At 38.2% G+C, this 21,042-nt stretch overlaps 2 protein-coding genes across 3 annotated transcripts in view; one reads left to right on the forward strand and one right to left on the reverse strand.

Moving 5' to 3' along the window:
* LOC143293760 (N-acetyl-D-glucosamine kinase-like) overlaps positions 1-6,888 on the forward strand; it is a 41,182-nt gene extending 34,294 nt beyond the window's left edge. The window contains exons 9-11 of the mRNA XM_076604975.1: positions 2,612-2,690; positions 3,531-3,708; positions 4,569-6,888. Of these exons, the coding sequence (XP_076461090.1) occupies positions 2,612-2,690; positions 3,531-3,708; positions 4,569-4,623 (312 nt within the window). The 3' untranslated portion in view covers positions 4,624-6,888. The remainder of the gene's footprint in view (positions 1-2,611; positions 2,691-3,530; positions 3,709-4,568) is intronic.
* A 151-nt stretch (positions 6,889-7,039) lies between these two features.
* LOC143293759 (uncharacterized) lies at positions 7,040-19,746 on the reverse strand. Of its 2 annotated transcripts, none has more exons than XM_076604973.1 (8): positions 19,628-19,746; positions 17,799-18,371; positions 16,842-17,195; positions 16,222-16,305; positions 15,480-15,686; positions 14,739-14,996; positions 12,634-12,732; positions 7,040-12,066 (listed from the first exon to the last, which is right to left on the reverse strand). In XM_076604973.1, the coding sequence occupies exons 2-8, from the start codon at positions 18,186-18,188 to the stop codon at positions 11,695-11,697; spliced, it is 1,764 nt and encodes a 587-aa protein (XP_076461088.1). In that variant the 5' UTR covers positions 18,189-18,371; positions 19,628-19,746; the 3' UTR covers positions 7,040-11,694. The 2 variants fall into 2 exon arrangements, with proteins under 2 accessions (XP_076461088.1, XP_076461089.1); XM_076604974.1 differs by lacking the exon at positions 19,628-19,746 and adding an exon at positions 19,121-19,405.
* Positions 19,747-21,042: the final 1,296 nt, after the last annotated feature.

A 21,042-nucleotide genomic window follows, 5' to 3' on the forward strand; every position in this document is an offset into this window, starting at 1 on the left:
ACACCTCCACCCTCACCCCTTCCCTTTTTTCTGACTTCACTATATAGTGCCTCTGGCCTGATGTGCTTCAATGCTTATTTAGCAAGGGGCACAGTTGTGTGTGCACCACTCTTTGACTATTGTGTCTGCTTGTGTTGTAAATTACTCATCCTGGTGTGTACCTTAATGCATTCAGTACCTGGATGTATTAGGATTAACACTGTGATCAGACTAACAAGAAATATTTGCTTTCAAAGTGCATCTTACACAGATTGTAAATTCCATTTTTTCGCATGTGTAAAAACTGACCAGTTGCTCATGTGTGGACTTTATTGCTGTGATCAAAGTGCAGACTCTTTCACTCAGTTAAGTTCTGCAGTTGTACCTCTAGTGTCTTGACTCTGAAAACAAAATACAATTAATTTGCCCTGTTCTAATCATGGATAATAAAAGGGTGTAAACTGTAGTTTAAAAAGCAAAAATCATGTCATTTGCCTGACAGTCAAAGGCAACCGTTCATAGCAAACTATGGTTGTGGCCAAACTGGATTAACATACTTTCAAATCCTTAACAACTGTTAACAAAACCGGATGACCATAGTTTTTAATCCTTTGCAACAGTGGACCAAACAGGATCAGCATACTTTCTAATCCTTTACAACTGTTGACATAACTGGGTGACCATACCTGGGCACTGTATGTATGTAGTTTGCAGGCCACTCAGCCGGAGAGACAGGGAGGTGGTGAAATCAAGAGGGGAGGTGAATGAGCTGGGTGAACTATTTTTTTTTATTTTTTAGCAGAGGCAGAATCTGAACTAAAATCTGCCAACCAAAATAGTTGTGCTTGTAAATGCGTGAAAAGTGCTCATCAGCATCTGATCTGCACCCCTCAATGAAGAACAAAGGTGCTGACCAGCATGTGGTAAAGGTAATGGCTGAGTGAGCACAGGACTAGAAAGTATGGTCATCCAGTTTTGTCAACAGTTAGTTGTAGAGGATTAGAAAGTATGGTTTTCCAGTTTTGTCAACAGTTGAAAAAGATAAAAATGTATGGTCATCCTGTCTTGTCAACAGTTATAAAGGATTAGAAAGCATGGTCATCCAGGTTTGTCAACAGTTACTTGTAAAGGATTAGAAAGTCATTTTTTTTCTCTCCAAATTTGTCAACAGTTAAAAAAAGATAAGAATGGATGGTCATCCTGTCCTGTCAACAGTTATAAAGGATTAGAAAGTATGGTCATCCAGTTTTGTCAACAGTTGTAGAGTATTATAAAATATGGTCATCAAGTTTTGTCAACAGTGAAAAAGGATTAGAAAGTATGGTTATCCAGTTTTGTCAATAGTTATAAATGATAAGAAAGTTTGGTTTTCCACTTTTGTCAACAGTTGAAAAAGATAAGAATGTATGGTCATCCTGTCTGGCCTGTGTTGTAAAGGATTAGAAAGTATGGTCACCCAGTTTTGTCAACAGTTGTAAAGTATTAGAAAATATGGTCATCCAGTTTTGTCAACAGTTATAAAGGATTAGAAATTATGGTCTTCCGGTTTTGTCAACAGTTGTAAAGTATTGGAAGGTATAGTTTTTTCAACAGTTTTCAAGGATTAGAAGGTATGGTCATCCATTTTTGTCAACAGTTGTAAAGGATTAGAAACTATGGTCATCCAGTTTTGTCAACACTTACACACATCTGGTAGTTTGTTGGCTGCAGTCAAGGTTGGGACAGAGTCATTCTTGCCAAGGTCTGAAAGTAGTGTGAGGGGCATGGGAGACGGAAATGTGTGTCAGGACAAAGGAGTGGGGTTTGGAGTTACAAGAATAATATCATAGTGGCATGGTGTAGTGCAATGTAGTGTGTTATAAGAGAATTAATATCATAGTGGCATGGTGTAGTGCTGTGTAATGCATTTTAAGCATAATGTTGTCATTGTGACATAGTTTAGTGCAGTGTAACATTTTTTAAGAGTGATAATATTATAGTGGTGTAGTGTAGTCCAATGTGATATGTTATAAGAGAGTTAATATCATAGTGGCATGGTATAGTGCAATGTAATGTGTTATAAGATTAATGATTTCATTTTGGCATAGTGTTTGCAGTGTAACATGTTTTAAGAGTGATAATGTCATAGTGGCACAGTGCAATGTAATGTTTTATGAGAGTAATAATTTCATAGTGGCATATTGTAGTGCAGTATAATGTGTTGTAATAGTAATACTGTTGTAGTAGTATTATATAGTGCATGTGATGTGTTAATAGAGCAATGCTGTCATAGTGGCATAGTGTAGTGCAGTGTAACATGTTGTAAGAGTAATGATGTCATAGTGGCATAGTGTAGTGCAGTGTAACATGTTGTAAGAGTAATGATGTCATAGTGGTGTAGTGTAGTGCAATGTAATGTGTTATAACAGAAGTAATGTCATAGTGGTGCTGTGTAGTGCAATATGTGTTATAAGAATAATGATGTCATCATGGTACAGTGAAGTGCAATGCAGTGTGTGATAAGAGTAGTAATGTCATAGTGCATTGTAATGTGAATTTTTTTTTTCAATCCCAGATGCTGCTGTACTCAAAGGGAGGACTACATGTTGTGTAACGTATGTTATAAAGATGTCATTTGTTTTTTCAATCCCAGAAACTGCTCAGTGGGAAGGCAGGACTTAACGTTGTTTGTGTTGGGTCTGTGTTCCAAAACTGGTCAGCTATACAGGAAGGTGAGTGGTCTCCTCAATCTGTGGTACATGCCAGTTACATAATAACAAACAAGCAAGAACACACGCACACACATGTTCAAGTTTGATTAACCTTTAACTCGTACTGGAGCATGGAGGATTACAACATCTTTATACAAACAACACACGCAAACACACACACACACACACACACACACACACACACACACACATGACCAACAAAAACACATCACTGGAACAATAACAATAATATCTGAAAGTGCATAGTACTACCTGTCAGGTATGGAAAAAAAAAGTTTGGATTAAAATAGTCTCAAGACCTGTGGTGCCTGCCATGTATGTACTCAAATATAACAAGACCAATAAAATTTCAATGTTTATTTGCTAGACAACAGTTCTGAGTCCATATACTTTTTTTGGGCTCCTTGATAAAGCTATTTGAAGTGCATGCTGAAAGATGGAATATATTAGGGAAAAGCCCCCAGGTCAGTAGTATAGATACAGTCCGGTTCTTGAAAGTTTTTTTTTTAAAGCCGGCATCATTGAAGAACATGTAAACAAGCAAGAACTGTGTGTGTTGTGTTTTGTGATATATACATCCTTTTGAACACATGTGGCACACGCTGCCAGCTGAAGCATTAACAGGAAGCAGCTTCACAAATCATTTTGAAAAGGAGTCAAAATGCATGCATTTATTTCAGAGTTGTTACCATAAGTTGTTTTTTTTTTCTAAGCAAAGAAAACAATGTGTGTTTTAGCCATGATTAAGATTGAAGAAAAACCTCAAAACAACTGTGCTTTGTGAATTTTAATTGCGAACACCTTACACAAACATGTTGACATGTTTAATTATTCATGCAGGTTTTGAGAGTGTCATGAGTGCCCAAGGACCAAAGGCAGGCATCCATAGGATCACCTTGCACAAGCTAAAGACATCAGCTGCAGTTGGGGCTGCTGTTTTGGGCGCCATACAAGCTGGCGGCATGCTGCCATTAGATTACTCCTTCTTAGCTGAACCCTTCCACTCTTCTAATTACAAGTGAAGTAGTATGGATGGACAGAGAGTGTTTATTTATTTATTTTTTAACATGCAAAACAAGCTTACGTAATTAAAAACAAGAGAAAAGCAACAACAACAAAACAACAACAACAACAAAAAACACACACACAAAAAAAACAACAACAACACTTCTTCACTGAGGGGAAGAAAAGGAGAATAAATTTGACTGTAAAGACAATAATCAGTCTTTTTAAGACCATGATATGCATTTATGTCTGCATGATAAACCATCATATTATATACAATGCATACATATAATATGCTTATGTACCTATATCCTTCAAAACATACCTTTACCCACACATGCATGCCAGTACTTCCCACCCTGATCTATCAGTGCAATACCTGGACTCCTGACAAAGCCCTTGAGCATAAACTGACAACTTGTGAGATGAGATGTCTCTGTTGAGCAGTTGGCAAAACCAGAAGGGACCCGCTCAGAAACGACATCAGAAAGATAGTCTGTGCTACACCTACCAACCAGTACATAGCACACCAACACACAAAGTGGTTTGGTCACTGTACAAGATTTCCAGTTAACCAGCCAGTCTTGTGAGCCTACAGCATCAGGTACTCAGGATTCAGAGGAAGACTAGTGATGGATTGACAGAGTTTCAGACATACTTGGTGCCCACAAAATGGCACTAATCCAGGCCTCCCATCTTGCTAGAGATCACCAGCTTCGTCTCCTCATGGCGCCCTTCCTGGTAGAAGTGGTTGGATAAAATAAGTAAAGCATACCAATACTTAAATACATACATAAATATAATCCATAATTAGCAGGACACTGCACCAGGTTTCAATGACTTCTGATGGAATTCACTTTTTTGTTTTTCTAGTGATACACCTCCTGAGGAGCGGAGAGGTTTGGCACGGATTTTCCAATGCTGTTGATGGAACAAAGTTCATTTTATTTCATTAAGTTGATGATGATGGTGGTGAAGTGATAATGTTGGGTTTTTTTGTTTTTGTCTTTTCAGTTTTATTAATTGATGATGGTGGTGGTGATATGATGATTTCTGATGGTGCATATAATTTGTAAATGTTAGGAGACAACGTTTGGTAAGTGTGTACTAAAGGGAATGTGCCATGTACATGCTTTTCATTATTTGTAAACCACTAAGTTTTGAAGAAAACAAATTTGCCATAAATGGAAATGTTTCTGATTTGGAAAAAGAAAAAAAAAAGATGGAAGTAGAAAAAAGAATGCTGTACAACTGCAGATTCTATATATATCGTATGAATTTGAAGTTATTTAGGCTTCAAGGCATTTTTCGAACGAAAATTTGGATCCTGAAATCTTATATCCTTTAAAATATTGTTATTATATTTTTGACAGGGGCAAATTTGTTGGATGCATTCAATTATTTTGCACGTTTTGGTATTTCATAGCTGAGCTTGATCCTTTTGGGTTAATTTCTTCATTTCTTTTTACATCTATAGGTTTAGAAGTTGAAGCAAATGGATTTATCATTTGATGATTGTTTTAACCGTGAAAGGATTCAAGTCTTTATAAAACGCTGCTTCAGTTGATGAAAATTGTTCAAGATTAACAGTAAACCATGTAGTGTATTTAAGAGGAATAGTTGCAGTTGTAATTGTAGGAAGAGGAGTCAAAGCAATAGAATGGCCACATTTGTCCCATGAGAACTTTTTTTTTTCATTTTCAAGATGGCATCGTGTGATTTACTGTGATAACACAGGCCAGTGTACAAGCAGCAGTTTTTGTTGCATTTGCCATGCTTTAAGTAAGGTTGTTTTGATTTATTTAAAAAAAAAAACCAAACTTTTTTTTTAACTATCAATGTATTACGTTTTTTGTTGTTGTTTTTTTAAAACTGTCATTGTATTACTTTTTGTGGTTTGTCCAATTTTACTTCTTTTTTTATATTCATTTTTTTAAATATATTTTTTTATAGCATGTGATGTTCACAGAGCACAAGTTTGCAGATGTCCTTGAAATGTTGTGGTTTTTTTTTTTTTTGCCACAGGTGTAGCTCATATCAAATGGTAGACCTCTAGTCTTACACAAATCTCACATCACAGTAAATCTTTAATATACCTTTTAACAGTTTGAATTTCAGCATTTGGTAAGAGTGCACAGAAAGCATGCAAAGCTGGTGAAAAAAGTAATGGTAAAATGTTCCGGCACAAGACTAAAGAAAGATTGTTACATATCAATGCTGGAAGAAAAAGAAGAAAGTATGTATAGTGTATAATGTTATACGCATTAAATGTGAATGGTATATTAACAGAAAACCATGTTGAGACATGTTTAACAGATAAGCTACAAATATTACATAGCTTTTGTTGTTTTTAAGTTGTCTGAAGATGCAGGGACCAAATCTCCATTTTATCATTTCATTTTTTATTACCACTAGATTTTCTGTGGTCATGCAAACCACTGGCCTACTGTGAGCTGGATGTGGAAATTGCGTTTCTATCATTTAGTTGTTCATCCTTGCAGCTGTTTTGGAGCCATATAACTAGTACTGAACTGACAGGACGTGAATTGGACAATTGCATGTAATTTCTATAAATTAGCATCATCATGCTTTATCATTGTGTGTGCATGTGCATGTGGGGATGCCGAAAAACCTGAATTCCGGTGCTTTCAAAAACATTCAGGCAGGCACTGTGCTGGACAAAATTGATTTGCCAGAACAAGTAACAATTCATAGGCAAGAACATCAGTTGATGTATGTTGCAATGCCACTAGCCCTGAATGAGCTTCAAGGCACAAGTTTGGCATCCCTCATGCACCCATGGATTATCTTTGTTGGTCTGTCATTCCAGTTATGTATTTTATATGTTGGGTTGACAGGGTTATTTTGTTCTTTTGTGCCTTTGCATACCTTTTTTTAATAAATTTTGGTGAGGTTTCTAATTTTTTTCTCTATTATTGTCTCCCTTGCACCTCTCAAGACCGAGATTTGTCTCTGGTTCACACTTCATGCACACACGTTTTTTTAATCTCTGACTTTTCCTTGGATGATAGGTACAGTCAGAGTTAAGGCACAAAGAAATAAGATATGGAAACACAGATAAGTTCACAAGCAAACATGGAGTTGTTTCTTCCACTTGAAAAAAAGTTGTTGTTTTTTCCATTTAACAACAAAAATCTGTACTACATAACTTTATATATTGTAACAAAAAATATATTTATATGTATATACTTATGAAAGAACACTTCACACACATAAGGCAAAAAAACAACAAAAAACAACACAAAAAACATGAAAACAGATACAAACATTTAACAACCTGGAAACACACAAACTTCCACACAATCAGATCAAAAGGCAGTATGATATATATATATATTTCACTTTAATGATATTCGTTGTCACCCACAGCTATCTTCCAGAAATGCATTTCTCATTTTGTCCACAAATAATCAGCTTTTCTTATGACTAGAAAAATAAAGCCAAGACAGGCGGTCCTTTTATATTATACAGTTCAACACAAAATCAGTAAAATCAACTGTATTATATCAATTCCGTCCCCCACCCCAAAATCTGATTCCCCAACTCACCTTATCTCCTTCCTTTCCCCATTTTTGTCAACAGCAATTTACACAGCAGCATCTGGGAGATAAGATTGCTGATGCTGAGATCTTGAATAAATATCAAATGTTTTATATTCTCAGGTTTTCAGTTATTTCAAACAAAAGCCATTTCCATTTTATGGCTGAGTATGACCTTGGAATAGATTGCTGTTGTTGCTTTTCAGTGCAACCACCTTGTTTTTCTTTTTTGCTGTTGTTGTTGTCTTTCTCATCCAAAGGGCTGGAATGCTTTCATACGATATCAGGGAGGCTGTAAATAGTGTAATGTTTTCATATGACATCAGGGAGGTACGTCCAGAAATACCAGTCTGATTTTAAAACAACTAATTATATAGCACTGCAATAATGTCAACAGGTTTTTTTTTGCCTGAACAATCCTGTTCTGGCCATGACACTCGTCTATGGAAAATGACCACTGCCTTGGCAATGGCTGTAAAACAAGCATCAGTATTTCCCTTTTATTTGAAGTTTGTCGATTTTGGAATTTTTATTTATCTATTTATTTTGGTTTTCCATCTTCAATGAAGTCTTTAAATGGAGGGCATAGTATGTGGATCCTTGGCAGTGAAAAGTCTTACAGTGCCCAAATAGTGCTTCACAATTCATTCATGACAGAGGTTCAGATACACACACAGGACAGGAATGTCAGACCCCTGCCGGAGTCTGCACTAGTTGGGTCACAGTTAAGAATGTGTAATTAAAACAGTATTTAATCACATATCTGACATGTCACATCAAAGGATGAATAATAGCAAACGGTGAACAAGACCAAGCCAATAATATTGTTTGAATTGTATCACATATTCAAGTGGGGAGAGGGGTGTGGGGAGGCATGAGATGTTTTCTAACACTGCCAAATGCCAGGAAAGAAAATAATTCATATCTTACAGTGTGGTCAAGTCATTCGCGTCAGCTGTCAATGGCATCTCTGCTGATGAGTATATTACCTGAGTAGACTCTGCTGGTGATCAGTTTATTTCTTTTCTTTCATGTCAGCACACACTGGTAATTACCATGCAGATAGATCACTACTGCCTCTCAACAGTTCACATCCTGGTAATTCCAATGTGTGTGTGTGTGTGTGCGTGCGTGCCCATGTGTGTGTACATGAGTGTATGTAAGCCTCTGCGTACATAAGTGTGTGCTTGTGACTTACAAAACATTCTGAAAGTATCCCCTCAAAGATTCATCAGCTCATCATGGAAAGTAAAATTGCTCAGCAAAGTAACAAAATTTCAGAAACTGCAACTGTCCGAATACAGCAAACCTGTGACCCCCATTATTTAAGTCCACAACACTGGTAAGCACATGCCCCTGAACCAAGCAAGCACTGACGAACATGACAATTATATTGGTAACAACCTGATTCACAACATGGAAAACATTTGTGTGTGCAACTTTCAGTCTGCTGGCCTCTAAATCGATGAAGAAACTTCAGACTGGGATGGCAGAACTATTAAGCAACACAGTCTCATGCTTCAAAAACTGTTCATGGTATGGTTTTGCTTTTAATCCACTGGTGTTCTTACTCACAACTTCAATAGACTGGTGCTTGTGTACCCAGCAAACTAACACTGTTGCTTCTCTTTAACTTTTGTTGCTTATTGCCCAAAGTCCACACAGCCATATCAGGGCTGAAAAAAAGACTAAATATAGGTATCCAGAACATTAAAAAATTTAAACCTGGAGAAGTGAGTTTCAGCAAATTATTTGAAACTGAACTAATCCTAACCCTGATAGTGACAGACAGTCTTTGAACTTGATGGAGTTGTTGCCTTTAGTTTAAACAGCATCTCCCTGTGAACAAAAGATTTCTGATTCAAAACGGGAAAGAATTATATTTGTCACTTCTGTCAACCTTCAGTGAGGGCTTACATGCTTCTTTGAAAAACAGTCTATAAACCATGGTCCTTGTTCGAAAGAAAACTTAACAAGATCCTTGTTTGAAAGAAAACTATCAACCAAGGTCCTTACTTGAAGGAAACCATAAACCTGTAACATGTAAACACTATACAACAATCTTGCACATTGTAAAGCACCTCTTGCATTGACAGTTATGACCAATTCTCAACAACCAGCTGTACCCTCGTATGGTCTTCTCAATGCAGTGAACATTTCTGATATGAATTATACTTGAACAATACATGCAGGCAGAAGTACATATGAGCAGAAAAAGGGTACAGGAGAAAGGAGAAAAGACCGCGACTGAACAGTGTTCCTTTCCAGGGTTTTCCAATTTTACACAGCACAGAAAATAAGCTTTACATCAATCTTACTTGTATATATTTCAGACAAACTCAACCCTCAATTTTCCCCAAATGCCAAATGACCATCAACTCCAAGAGTCATTTTCCTGGATCAGTTGATTACTTATCACAGAAACGGATATGTTTGGCTACTGAGCACCCGCACAAGACATCTCTGATTCACATGCACTCTTATCACAGCACAATCCAACTACCACTCATTCTCCAGTCCATATTTCTGGCTATAAAACACAGCAAAGCATCTTGTTCATCATCCAATAGCACAAAAAAAGATTTGCCACCAGCAAATTACTGAATGCTATATATACCAAAAGGCAAAAAACAACGAACAAACCAAAAAAGAAAAGCAAAAAGTGTGACAACCATGACAACAAATGAATTTTTATAAATACAAATACAATCGGGGATGAGATTATAATTTTCTGTTCCAGTCTGAAATTTGTGCCACTTTCCAAATCTTTTGCAAGTCTCATTTCAGATTACAGCCTGAGAAATCTAATGCCTGACAATATATATTTTTGCCAAATAAGCATATACCGTACCCAATTTTATCTAAAAAAAACAACACCCCATATATGAAGCCAATACATACCATGTCACGGAACTATATTTTATGTATGCAAGAAACATCAGCAAAACCTAAAAATAAATGTGATTCAAATTCAAGGAAACATTCCACAAATAACCACTGACACTACCATTAAAATCTTTTTAAAAAAATGTAAGGCACATCTTTGTTGGAGAGGAAGGCAGGTGGGTAGATAAAGGAGAAAATGTGTGTGTGTTTGTATACATGTGTATGTTTGTGGAGGAATACATCAACAATATCCAGAAGTCTCAAAACAATCATTCTCAAAACTTTCGTTAAAGAACAAAATGTTTGAGACATCTACTGAAGTGTTCAAATAACTTTCATCATAGAAACATTAATTTACATTTTCTCATCTTGTGTGAAAACTACACGCCACGTATCGATTCATTATTTTCATAAGACTGCAAAAGCAAAAAACCCAGAAACATGTACTTGTCTCAACGCACAAACGAAAAGAGAAATTCTTTCTAAAGAAAGAAGCATGGGTGAAGGCATATCATTATTTATGAATCAACAGCCAACTTTCTTTTCCTTTACCATTTCAAAGAACTGTGGTTATAAAAATCCAGATGTTTCATCTGGCCGTAAACAATCTACTTTATTCATGAATATATCGTCATTATATAGTAATCAGAGAATGAGCACAAACCACTTCACAACTGTCAAAACAAAACAAAAATTTAGAAAACAAACTTAAGTATTATAAAAAATCTCTTAAGATTAAAAAAAAGAAGATATAATTCAAAAGTGCATGGAATAAGTGTTCTAATCTTAATGATTTTAGATTCCTTGACTGCATGCACAAACCATGCAAACTGAGGCTGCCCTCCTCACCTCCATGCGGAATGTGTTCTGCCCTTGCACCATTCCTGGGACAAGAAAAAATGACTCCCCCTTCCCCATGTGAAAGGGGAATCTTATAAATGCAGTGGCACATTCATCACACAGACAACCCAGTGCAAACCAAGGCATGCGCCCCTCATGTGAACTGAAAAGTTACACATTTTCGCTTCTGTATTACTGGGAAGGTTATAAGAGATCTTTTTAGCTGAAACTGATGAAATTTTCAAGAATTACTATGTCACAAGTACTTGGTCCAAAATCAGAAAGAAAGAAATTATTTTGGTTTCTTTATCCTCAGTATTTCCAGATAACTTCCATCATACTTAAATTATATTACCCAACTCAGATGGGATGGAACAGTTAATCTTCGAAATCATTATTTCTTACAAACTGAACAAAATTGTATTAAGCAGTTGTACTCATCTCTTCTTACTATATGTATGACTGATAATTCTTTCTAATCAAAAGAACAGATGAGAAATTGGTGGCTGAAACTTATCCAAAAGAGAGCAAAAAACAAAGGAAAACCCAAAGAAAGAAAAAAGAGACATGTATATGCAGATGCGAGTCACATTTATGCGTATTTCTTTAAAATAATTTTTTTTAAAGACACCCACAATACTACCTACTGATGCACACAAAACAGACACGCACACACACTCACGCACCAACAACCACACCACAGCGCTCACAGCTCACTCCCAACAAACATCCATGTGAGCCAACAACTCCCCCTGACGCTCCTCTGAAAACTCTTTGTTGCACTTTGGGCAGGTGAGGACGTTGTTTTGCTTTGGTGTCTCAGATGGCGCCACGGCCGACTCTGACAGAGGCTGCCTTGGCAGTGGCCCCCGCGCGATCAGCTCTGTGGCAGCACTGGGCATGGACAGGTGCCCTGCTGTGTGCTGCAAGTGCTCGCTGCCGGGCACCTCGTAGTCGAAATCAGGGTAGTCGCGCCAGCCGCCATTGTTTTCAGGGCTTTGGGGACAGTCGTACTCAAAGTCGAATCCGGACGGGCGGAAGTGTGCTCCTCGCGGCTGGAGGTTGTGTGGTGGAAGGTTGTGGGGCTGTGGACAATTAACACATAGTTTTTGTGTGTTTTTTTCTTCTTCTTTTTTTCCTTTCTGTTGTTTCTCTGCAAGTGTGCAGCATGGAGATCTATGATGGACTTGGTGTGAGAAGGGTTGTGAAGGTTGGGTGTGGCAGAAATATGTTTGGAAAACCAGCTGATACATTTTGTGGATGTATGTATCTACGTGTACAAATAATGGATTTAAAAAAAAGTTTCTTATGAAATGAACCACTCAATTTGTTGAGATCTGAAATTTTTTTTTTTTTTTTAACCCAAATGAAAATGACAAGAACGCACACAACAAAAAAGGAAAAGGAAACAAAAAAGGAATCTAAATATTCATGAACAAAAGACAGGCCAAATATCAACAAAGCACAGACGAATGCAAAAAGCAGTATATTGGGATGAGAGTGAGAGAAAGACAGAGACTGAAACAGAGAAACAGAGAGAGATGTTTTAATGGATAATTACCACACACAGAGAGTGAGACAGAGACAGACAAGAGACAGACAGAGAGAGAGGCAGGTGGAAAACAGAGATGGACAGACAGCCAGACACTCACGTTGCTCTGCCCGTGTTCCTGTGCTGGGGGCCTGGCCATGTGAGTGGAAGGCTGCACCACCTGCTGGCTTTGCTGCACCAGCGTCTGAAGATGGGCGTTCTGAAAAACACACCGCATCACACCATTTGATTTTGATTTGATTTGATAAGGATACTTGTATATAGTGCCTATCCTCTGTTGGAGACCAAGCTCTTAGCGCTTTACTAACTCGGGGTCATTTGCACAACAGGCTGCCAACCTGGGTAGAGCAGACTGCCAATGGGTGCTCATCATTTGTTTCCAGTGTCATTCAATCAGATTTCAGGCACGCACACATACACACTCAGACAGACATGAAAGAGTTAGCTGCAAAACCACATCATACTCCTGTTCCTTTTTGGGAAATGTTGAAAGCAGATTTTGATATCAGTTATTCTAAACCAAAAAAAAAAAAAAAAAAAGAAAAAAAAAGGAAGAAAACATCAATTTCACGACAAGTTCTGCCAGAATTCATATAACAGAAAAATATCAGTATCATCTCCATATATTTACAGATGGATCTGTTCTTGATGACAAAAATGCTGGTGAAGCTTTCTATATTCCTACCTTTTAAGTTGAAAAATCATACTTTATTGGAAAACATCTTTCCATATTCACAGCTGAGCTAATTGCTATTATACAAACTCTGAACTACTTAGTGAACCATCAAATAGTTTTGTCGAAAACAGCATTCTTTGTTGATTCCAAGTCAGTACTTTGTGCTCTAGAATTATTCAGCCTTGAAACAAGACCTGATTTAGTTATTGAGGCAAATCATTTGGTACATTATTTGAGGATTAAAGGGACTGAGGTCAGTTTTTGTTGGGTGCCTTCTCATGTGGGCATTCTTGGCAATAAAACAGCTGATAAAGCAGCTAAAAGAGGAGCACAAGATTCATACAAATCGACAAAAATACATGTCCGTCTTTCCGTAAAAGAGACATACACTTTGTTAGAACAATTAGCATGGGGTTGATTTCATATACAAGATTAATAACCTCTACCTTCTTCCGTATAAAACTTGATGCGCTGAAGACAAAGTATAGTAAAAATGCTACATGCATCTGTGGTAAGCAGTTCAGCTTGCATCATTGTTTGTTTTACTGTCAGCAGTTACGTACCTTCTTGCCCAAGTATTTCAAAGAGATAACTACTCTGCAGATGATTTTTGGAAAGTTATTTCTGATGAGGTTCTTATGGTCAAACTTTCACAGGCATTAGTTCATAGCCCTATTTCTACATTCCTTTAATGTACTTCAGAATTGTGTTAATGGTTTGTGATTATTATTATCATTATTGAATTGTTACTGTTAAATGTAACTGCGTGTTAGTTATGCATTTTTTGGTAGTTTTCTACCTTTTCTGTTTTCCTCTCCCCCCCCCCCCCTTTTTTTTAGTCGTCTAATATCACTCATAGTGAAAAGACGCTAAACTAAAGAACAAACTCAGATAGATATCTAACATTTTATGTGTATGACCATTTCATTTACCCCACCACAGTCAGCTATACTCTGTTTTCAAGGGTGTGCATGCTGGGTATGTTCTTGTTTCCATAACCCACCAAACTCTGACATGGATTACACGATCTTTAATGAGCGTATTTGATCCTCTTCTAACTCTCTCCATACGAACGGCGGCAGTGACGACGTTAACAGCGTTTCACCCCAATTACCATCATCAAAATATTGCAAGCGGAAGGCTCTTATACGGAACAGGTGAATGTTGACTAAGAATACCACAATTCTGACGATGGAAGCTAAAGGTTGGGTCATTCAGACACCACTGGGCATCCGAGGGGTCTGTGTAGAGGAGAAGAGAGGACTGACCGTACTGAGTGAGCTAATGCTTTAACCACTCAGTTATTGCACCCGTCACTATCAGTGGTCTTCGTCGCTCAAGCCCCGAAAAAAATGAAGGAATGAGATGTTGGAAGAGAAGCAGGTGGGGTAAGGGGGAGCAGAGCGCACGCGCGCGCGCGTGTATGTATGTGTGTGTGTGTGTGTGTGTGTGTGTGTGTGTGTGTGTGTGTGTGTGTGTGTGTGTGGTTGGGGAACAGGACGGCCCCAACTAACGACCCCAAAACTCACCACTTTCCGCAGCTGAACGTTCTGCTCCTGCAGGCTGGTGACCTTCTGCAGCGCCACCTGCCGGTCCTGCCGCTCCTTCTCAAAGTCCTCGGTGCACACCTGGATCTGCGCCTTCAGGTGCTCGATGGTGCTGCTGGCCTCCGCCGAGCCGAGCTGCCTGGGGGCCTGGGACAGGATGGTCACCTGGCTCTGAAGCTGGGCCACTTGCCCGTCCCTGCTGGCCACTTCATGCCTCAGGCGCTGCACCTCATCTTCTGCCTGAAAGTTAAAAACGCCGATGTACATGCTTATTCATACTGGATGTATTGTTAAACACGATTAGTTACGGCCGCAGGGTACTTGGGTACAAGACAGAATAAGCCATACATCTTTCTTCAAAACCAAGACTGCCCGACTTTGCAGAACAAATTAAAAAAAAAAGTAAAACCTCACACTATTTCATGACATGCAAAATTTCCTTTTTAGCAGATAATTATCAAATCATCTTTTGGTACTGATACTGTTTATGAGTTTCTCAGCATGTCTCAAACTCTGTGAAACAAGTGAATGTTTGAGGCAGGACGAACAGCCTAAGACCTGATCAGGATGTTGGATTTATCCAAAAGTCAGCCATCTGCTGTGGGATGTTTTCTTTTTTTTTTCTTTTTTTGTTATTGTCTTTTTTAAAGCAGATGTGTAGAGTACATATGGATCTGACCGCACCCTCTGACACCTCCTCCAAACTGAAACTGAGTAGCGTACCTTTTGCCTCAGCTCATCCATCTGTCCTATCTCCTTCTGGGATTTCTCCAGGACTTGCTCGATGCGTCGGTTGATTTCCTGGGTGGGTCCCATGCGCATGGCTTCCTTCAGCCGCTCTTCCAACTCCTGGACTTTCTGCTCCAGGGACTGGGTGTAGCGCTCTCGCTCGTTGAAAAACTCCTGCCATCGCTGGTTCATTTTCGTTACCTGTGGTTAGAAATGGATGGTTAAAACTGAAATTTTGGGGACGTGGCATGTGTGTGTGTGCGCGCGTGCGTTTGTGTATGTGCTTGCATGCGTGTGTGTATGCATGTGCAAGTGGTTTGTAGCCCTGCCTTAATGGCCATCTCATGACTGTGATTAGTGACTTTGATCAAGATACCAATGCCTTATGCCAACACATGTACTGAAAAGGCCAAAAGATTTTGAAAATAACCAGCTGTTTGAGAATACATTCCAAGCTCAGTTCTGTGGAGCAGCACATCAGTATTTCAATACAGTTTTCAAAATTAGAATAAACATTTTTAATTTTTTTTTTTTTACTGAATTAAATAATCAAAAACGCAAGTACAAAACTTAACACTGACTTAAATCCCCTGTCCCACCTCATCTTCTGAAAGTGCACACACACTCACACACACACACACAACGATGACATAATTGTAACAGACACTGCATGATTGTTCTTTGAGGAAAAAAAAGAAGAAATAAATAAATATTCATCAAATTACATAAAACCTACCTCTTCCACTCTGTCTTGCAGTTTCTGTTTTTCTTCCATCACCTGTTTGATCTCCACACCATCCACACTGTCACTATCCGCACGCTGAAACGCGTGAGAAAATATTTCACTATTTCCTCCTATTAAAATCAGTGCAAAGAAAACTTTAAGTTTACAGAGAGACAAAACAAGTAATGTTTTCAAAGATGCTTGTTGTAGATCCATGAGAAACAAAAACACAAAAATTAAAGTTCTGGAAATCACCAACTTATCAAGAAAATATGCTGATTTAACATCTTAAGTCCAACCCAAGTTTCTTCTTCTTTTCTTTCAGGACGGACAAATCCTCAAGTAACAGGATCCCAAGTAATTGGGAACATATTCTGTTAGCAAAGTGAAAATCTATAATTTCTTCAAGTAGCTTCTCCAGATTTTACTTTCACACAGACATACTCAAACAGATTTCATCAAATAATATGTTCCAATGCACAGAAAACTGTGCTGGAATGCAATTTTGATTTTTACACAGACACACACACACACACACAGTAATGATTACTTATCCAAAAGTATACAGGGACACACACGCACACAGACTCATGGTTACTTATCCAAAAGTATACATAGACACTCACACACACCTCAACTGCTTGCTTGACAATTGGTGTGAGCTCCACTCCAGCTTCTTCCTTTGCTTCGGAGGCTTCCTGCATCTGATCCAGGACACTTCCAAAGTCCTCACAGCGTGCCATGAATGCCCTCAACTGTTCCTTCAGGGCAGGCAACCCTGTCCCCACTTTGAGGGGCTCAGTTTTCTCCCCTGACCTTTGCTGCAGCTGTTCGACCTCCTCTTTGAGTTGCATCAGCTGCCGATCTTTTTCGTTGTTGGACGATCTGTAGAGGTTCTCCAGGTCAGACAGCTTCATCTTCATGCTCTTGTTCTCTGTCTGCAGTTTGTCGACTGTCTGCTGAAGAGCTTGTTCAGTTTCGGTAATCTGAAAAAAAAAAAAAAAAAAAAAAAAAAAATCTATCAAACTGACAATTTTTTTCCCTTTTATATTATCTAAAAATTATTGATATATCAAAATCGTAATACTGGTCATTCAATATTTCAACTTTATTTGGTAAACTTTTTATTCACAAATTGGAATGAAGAGGACTTTTTAATTTGATTTTGTTTATATTTATTCATATATTTATTTATTTTTCTCCTTTTATTGATTCACTTATTTCCTATCTTAATGAAGTTAATCATTCTGAAAGTAAAAGTGCATCACTCCAGGAATATGGCCACAGCAAGAAAATGCACTGTTTTAATCAATCAATGCTTTTGGTGTTATACTGAGCATAAATAAAGTAAGATTAATTCAATTTACACCATTCTAAATTTCTTTTGGAAATTTTTGATAAGATATGACATATTCTCAAAACCAGAGTTTAAAAAGTGTATACAGATGTGAGCAATTTTGTGTACTTGTAAGCTACAGACTTCACTTCATAGTATTAAAACTGATACATAACCTATTTCTAAAATATCTACCAGAACAAATCCATAGAAGTATTTGAACAAATTCATCAATGTATAATTCACAACCAACCTTTGCAGGTTTCTGTAGACTGTCACTGTCATTGACACTTTCGGTGCTGGAGTCATGCTGCAGCATACTTCTCAGCCTTTTATTTTCCATTGCCAGGTTGGTAAGAGTCTGCTTGGACGTGCCTGGGACAATCACCTCATTGTCATCAGCCTCCACGCCAGGACACAAACCATTGGCAACCAGGCGGTTTTTCAGGTTCTTCATTGTCGTTTCCATGGCAATCATATTCTTTTTCAGAGCGACATTCTCCTGCCTGGACTCGGCAAGGAGTCGAGAGACGGTTTCCACTCCATCTCTGCGAACTTTCTGAGATTCCAGTTCATTCTGGTAGTGCTTGAGAAGCACCGTCATCTGTTCCACCTTGCTCTTGTAGCTCTGATCAGTCTCCATTTTCAAAAAATTATTTTTAGAAATAATTTTATTCTCACAAAATTATTTCTAAAAATAATTTTCTTCTGACGGTGGGTTTCAAGTCACTCTCTGGAGTTACTGTTAATGTTACGTCTGAATCACTGTTCATTCACAGCTGCTCAGGTCAAAGCAATCTTCTGTTTTCAGTTCCTCTCGCTAAATCTGTAAAAACAATGGGGAAACAAAGATATCTTATATAGTTATAAAATGGAATTTTAAATGCTTGGCAATACTCAAATGAAAATCTCATATTGTAAGAACTTTTAAACCAAACTGGCTAGAATGAACTATGAAAAACTGAATAAGGTATACTTACTTTTTCAACAGCATTTAATAGGCTAATAAAATAATTATTTGCAATAATAGAAATACAGTGTACTTGTTTGGAGTTCCGAAACCTGATTTTCTTTAAAAATAAAAAAATGAAAAAAAGAAAAAGAAAGAAAGAAAAAAAAAAAGAAGAAGAAAATTTCCTTTCCTTACACAACTGCAATAAAACCAGCTGGGGCTATCTGTTAATGTGTGTGTGTGTGTGTGTGTGTGTGTGTGTGTGTGTATATATATATATATATAAGCACCACAGTGTTAGTTTACATGCTCTTTTCTTGATACTTTGGTTCTCTTGTGATACTGATCATATGGTAACCCTTAAAAAAAAAAAAAAAATCAGAATCAGAATCAGAATGAAAAAGTGAACCCACAGACATGATCATGATGTCACACATGTGAATAAAAAAAAAAAAGATGAAGTGAAGACAAAGAGTGAAGGACTGAGTGAGCAAACACGAGAAGGAGAAAGAGAGAGAGAGAGAGAGAGAGAGAGAGAGAGAGAGAGAGAGAGAATCTTCCTTGTTACATCAGTATAATTGTGAGGATCAAATTCAAATGTATTATTTGTAAATGATACGTACGCAAAAGGCGAAATTCGGTAACTTCACCCTGTGGCCCCAATACATGTATTTGACTCTTAACAAAAGCGGAGGACATCGAAACAATGAAAACAGTCGCGCTCCAGTAACTGTTCAGTTCACTATCATTATCATACAGTCGATCTTTTGCGCTGCGCGTGCACCATCACACGGGCAGTGACACACTTTACGCTATGAAGCCCAACAGCTTGTTGTTATCGCCTAAATATTGTCTGAAACAGTATACTGCGTCGCTGTTAGTTACATATTTGGTCCGCGTCAGTAGGGCCCGTCAGTTGGGGGCGTAAAATTCAGGAGTGACTATGAGTGTGAGTGTGAGTGTGCCGTGAACTTGCATCCTGTTTCCGACCTCACAGGGATTGGGCCAATCGAGGTTCTCACGGACACAACGAAAACCATCGAAAGAACTATCAGCAGTAAGACGCCAAACATATCGCGTTCTTCCACACAGGCATTCCTTCGGAACAATAAACTTATAAAGATACTCACATTTTTAATCCACGTAGAGAATTCACAGCCACAAAGCAATGTTCCGTGCAGTTTCTTGTTTGTCCAAAGAGGTGTTTGACCGTGTTCGGAAAGTCGTCTACTTCGCAAAGAAAAACAACGGATATGTTATAGTGCGCATGCCCAATGTCATGGAACCAATCAAAAGGGAGTTCTCGGTCCAATGAAACACTGTTTCGGGAATCGAGGGGGATTCCCCTTCAAATCTCCAGTCCTTCCTCTTGACATATAATTAATGACTGCTCTCCCCTTCCCACCCACCCCCACCACCCCCACCCTGACCCCAATATGACCCCAGGGCGTGAGCCAATCGGTCTTTAAACACCACGCCGCAATTTACATTCATATGATGGAGTCAACTGATTAATTATTGATCCGTCCAAAACGGACACAGGTTCAGTTGATACCCATCGGGATCAGCGAAAAGGAAGATAACAGAGGTCTGCTGTCTATGTGTTTAGGTTCTGTTAAGAACTTTGATCTGAATATGTGTTTGTCAATGAAAATCAGTGACAACTTTGATCCGTCACGCTTAAATCTGCTGTGCTCATTCGTAGGTAATGAATGCATCTGCTTACCTGTTATTATTATTATGATCATCATTATTGTTGTTGTTTTGTTTTTGTTTTAAGTTCGCCACAACTGAGAATTAAACTGAACTAAAAAGGCGAGCATACATATTCTTAACAATCTGTGGTAGATTTCGCACTTTTCATAGCACCATAAAAGCTCGACTGTAAGCCCGTTGAGCACAGAAAAACATGGGCGGGCGACAGAACTGAGATTCGGTCGAGATTTTTAAGGTTTTGTTTCTAGTATTGTTTGCAAAACTATTTTCAGAACACGAGGCTCCTCCTTAGTCAAATACTTCAATTGATATTTGATCACTATTTATTTTTTTCAGGAAAGGTGTTAGTGTGACAAAAGCACCATCAAAACTTCACAACAACAAATCGAGTCATGTACATCATGTCGACACCATTATCGATAGTAAACAGGAAGTTTTCTCATTGATTATCATAAACTAAACTGAAAAGCATATTACTGAGAATAAGTCGGACTATTTTCACTGATTGACAAAGGTGATGTAACTTCTGTGTAATTCAAAACCATGATAAAGCTGGGTTTTTCCCATGTCATTGTTCATTCTCTTCACCCGGCACTACTGAGTTGACAAGTATATTTCACTAGGCATCAGAGTGCTGCATCTTCCGATGATCCTTTCGGTGGATCCGAGTAAACTGACTTGAACAAACCTATGCTGAATAAGATAGGATGAATAAGATGGGATCAGTCACGTACTGACGTGTACTGAGTTTCCGTTTCAGTTTCAGTTTCTCAGTGGAGGCGTCACTGCGTTTGGACGAATCCATATACGCTATAACACATCAGCATGG

This window comes from Babylonia areolata, chromosome 19 (assembly GCF_041734735.1).
Source record: "Babylonia areolata isolate BAREFJ2019XMU chromosome 19, ASM4173473v1, whole genome shotgun sequence".
NCBI lineage: Eukaryota > Metazoa > Mollusca > Gastropoda > Neogastropoda > Buccinidae > Babylonia > Babylonia areolata.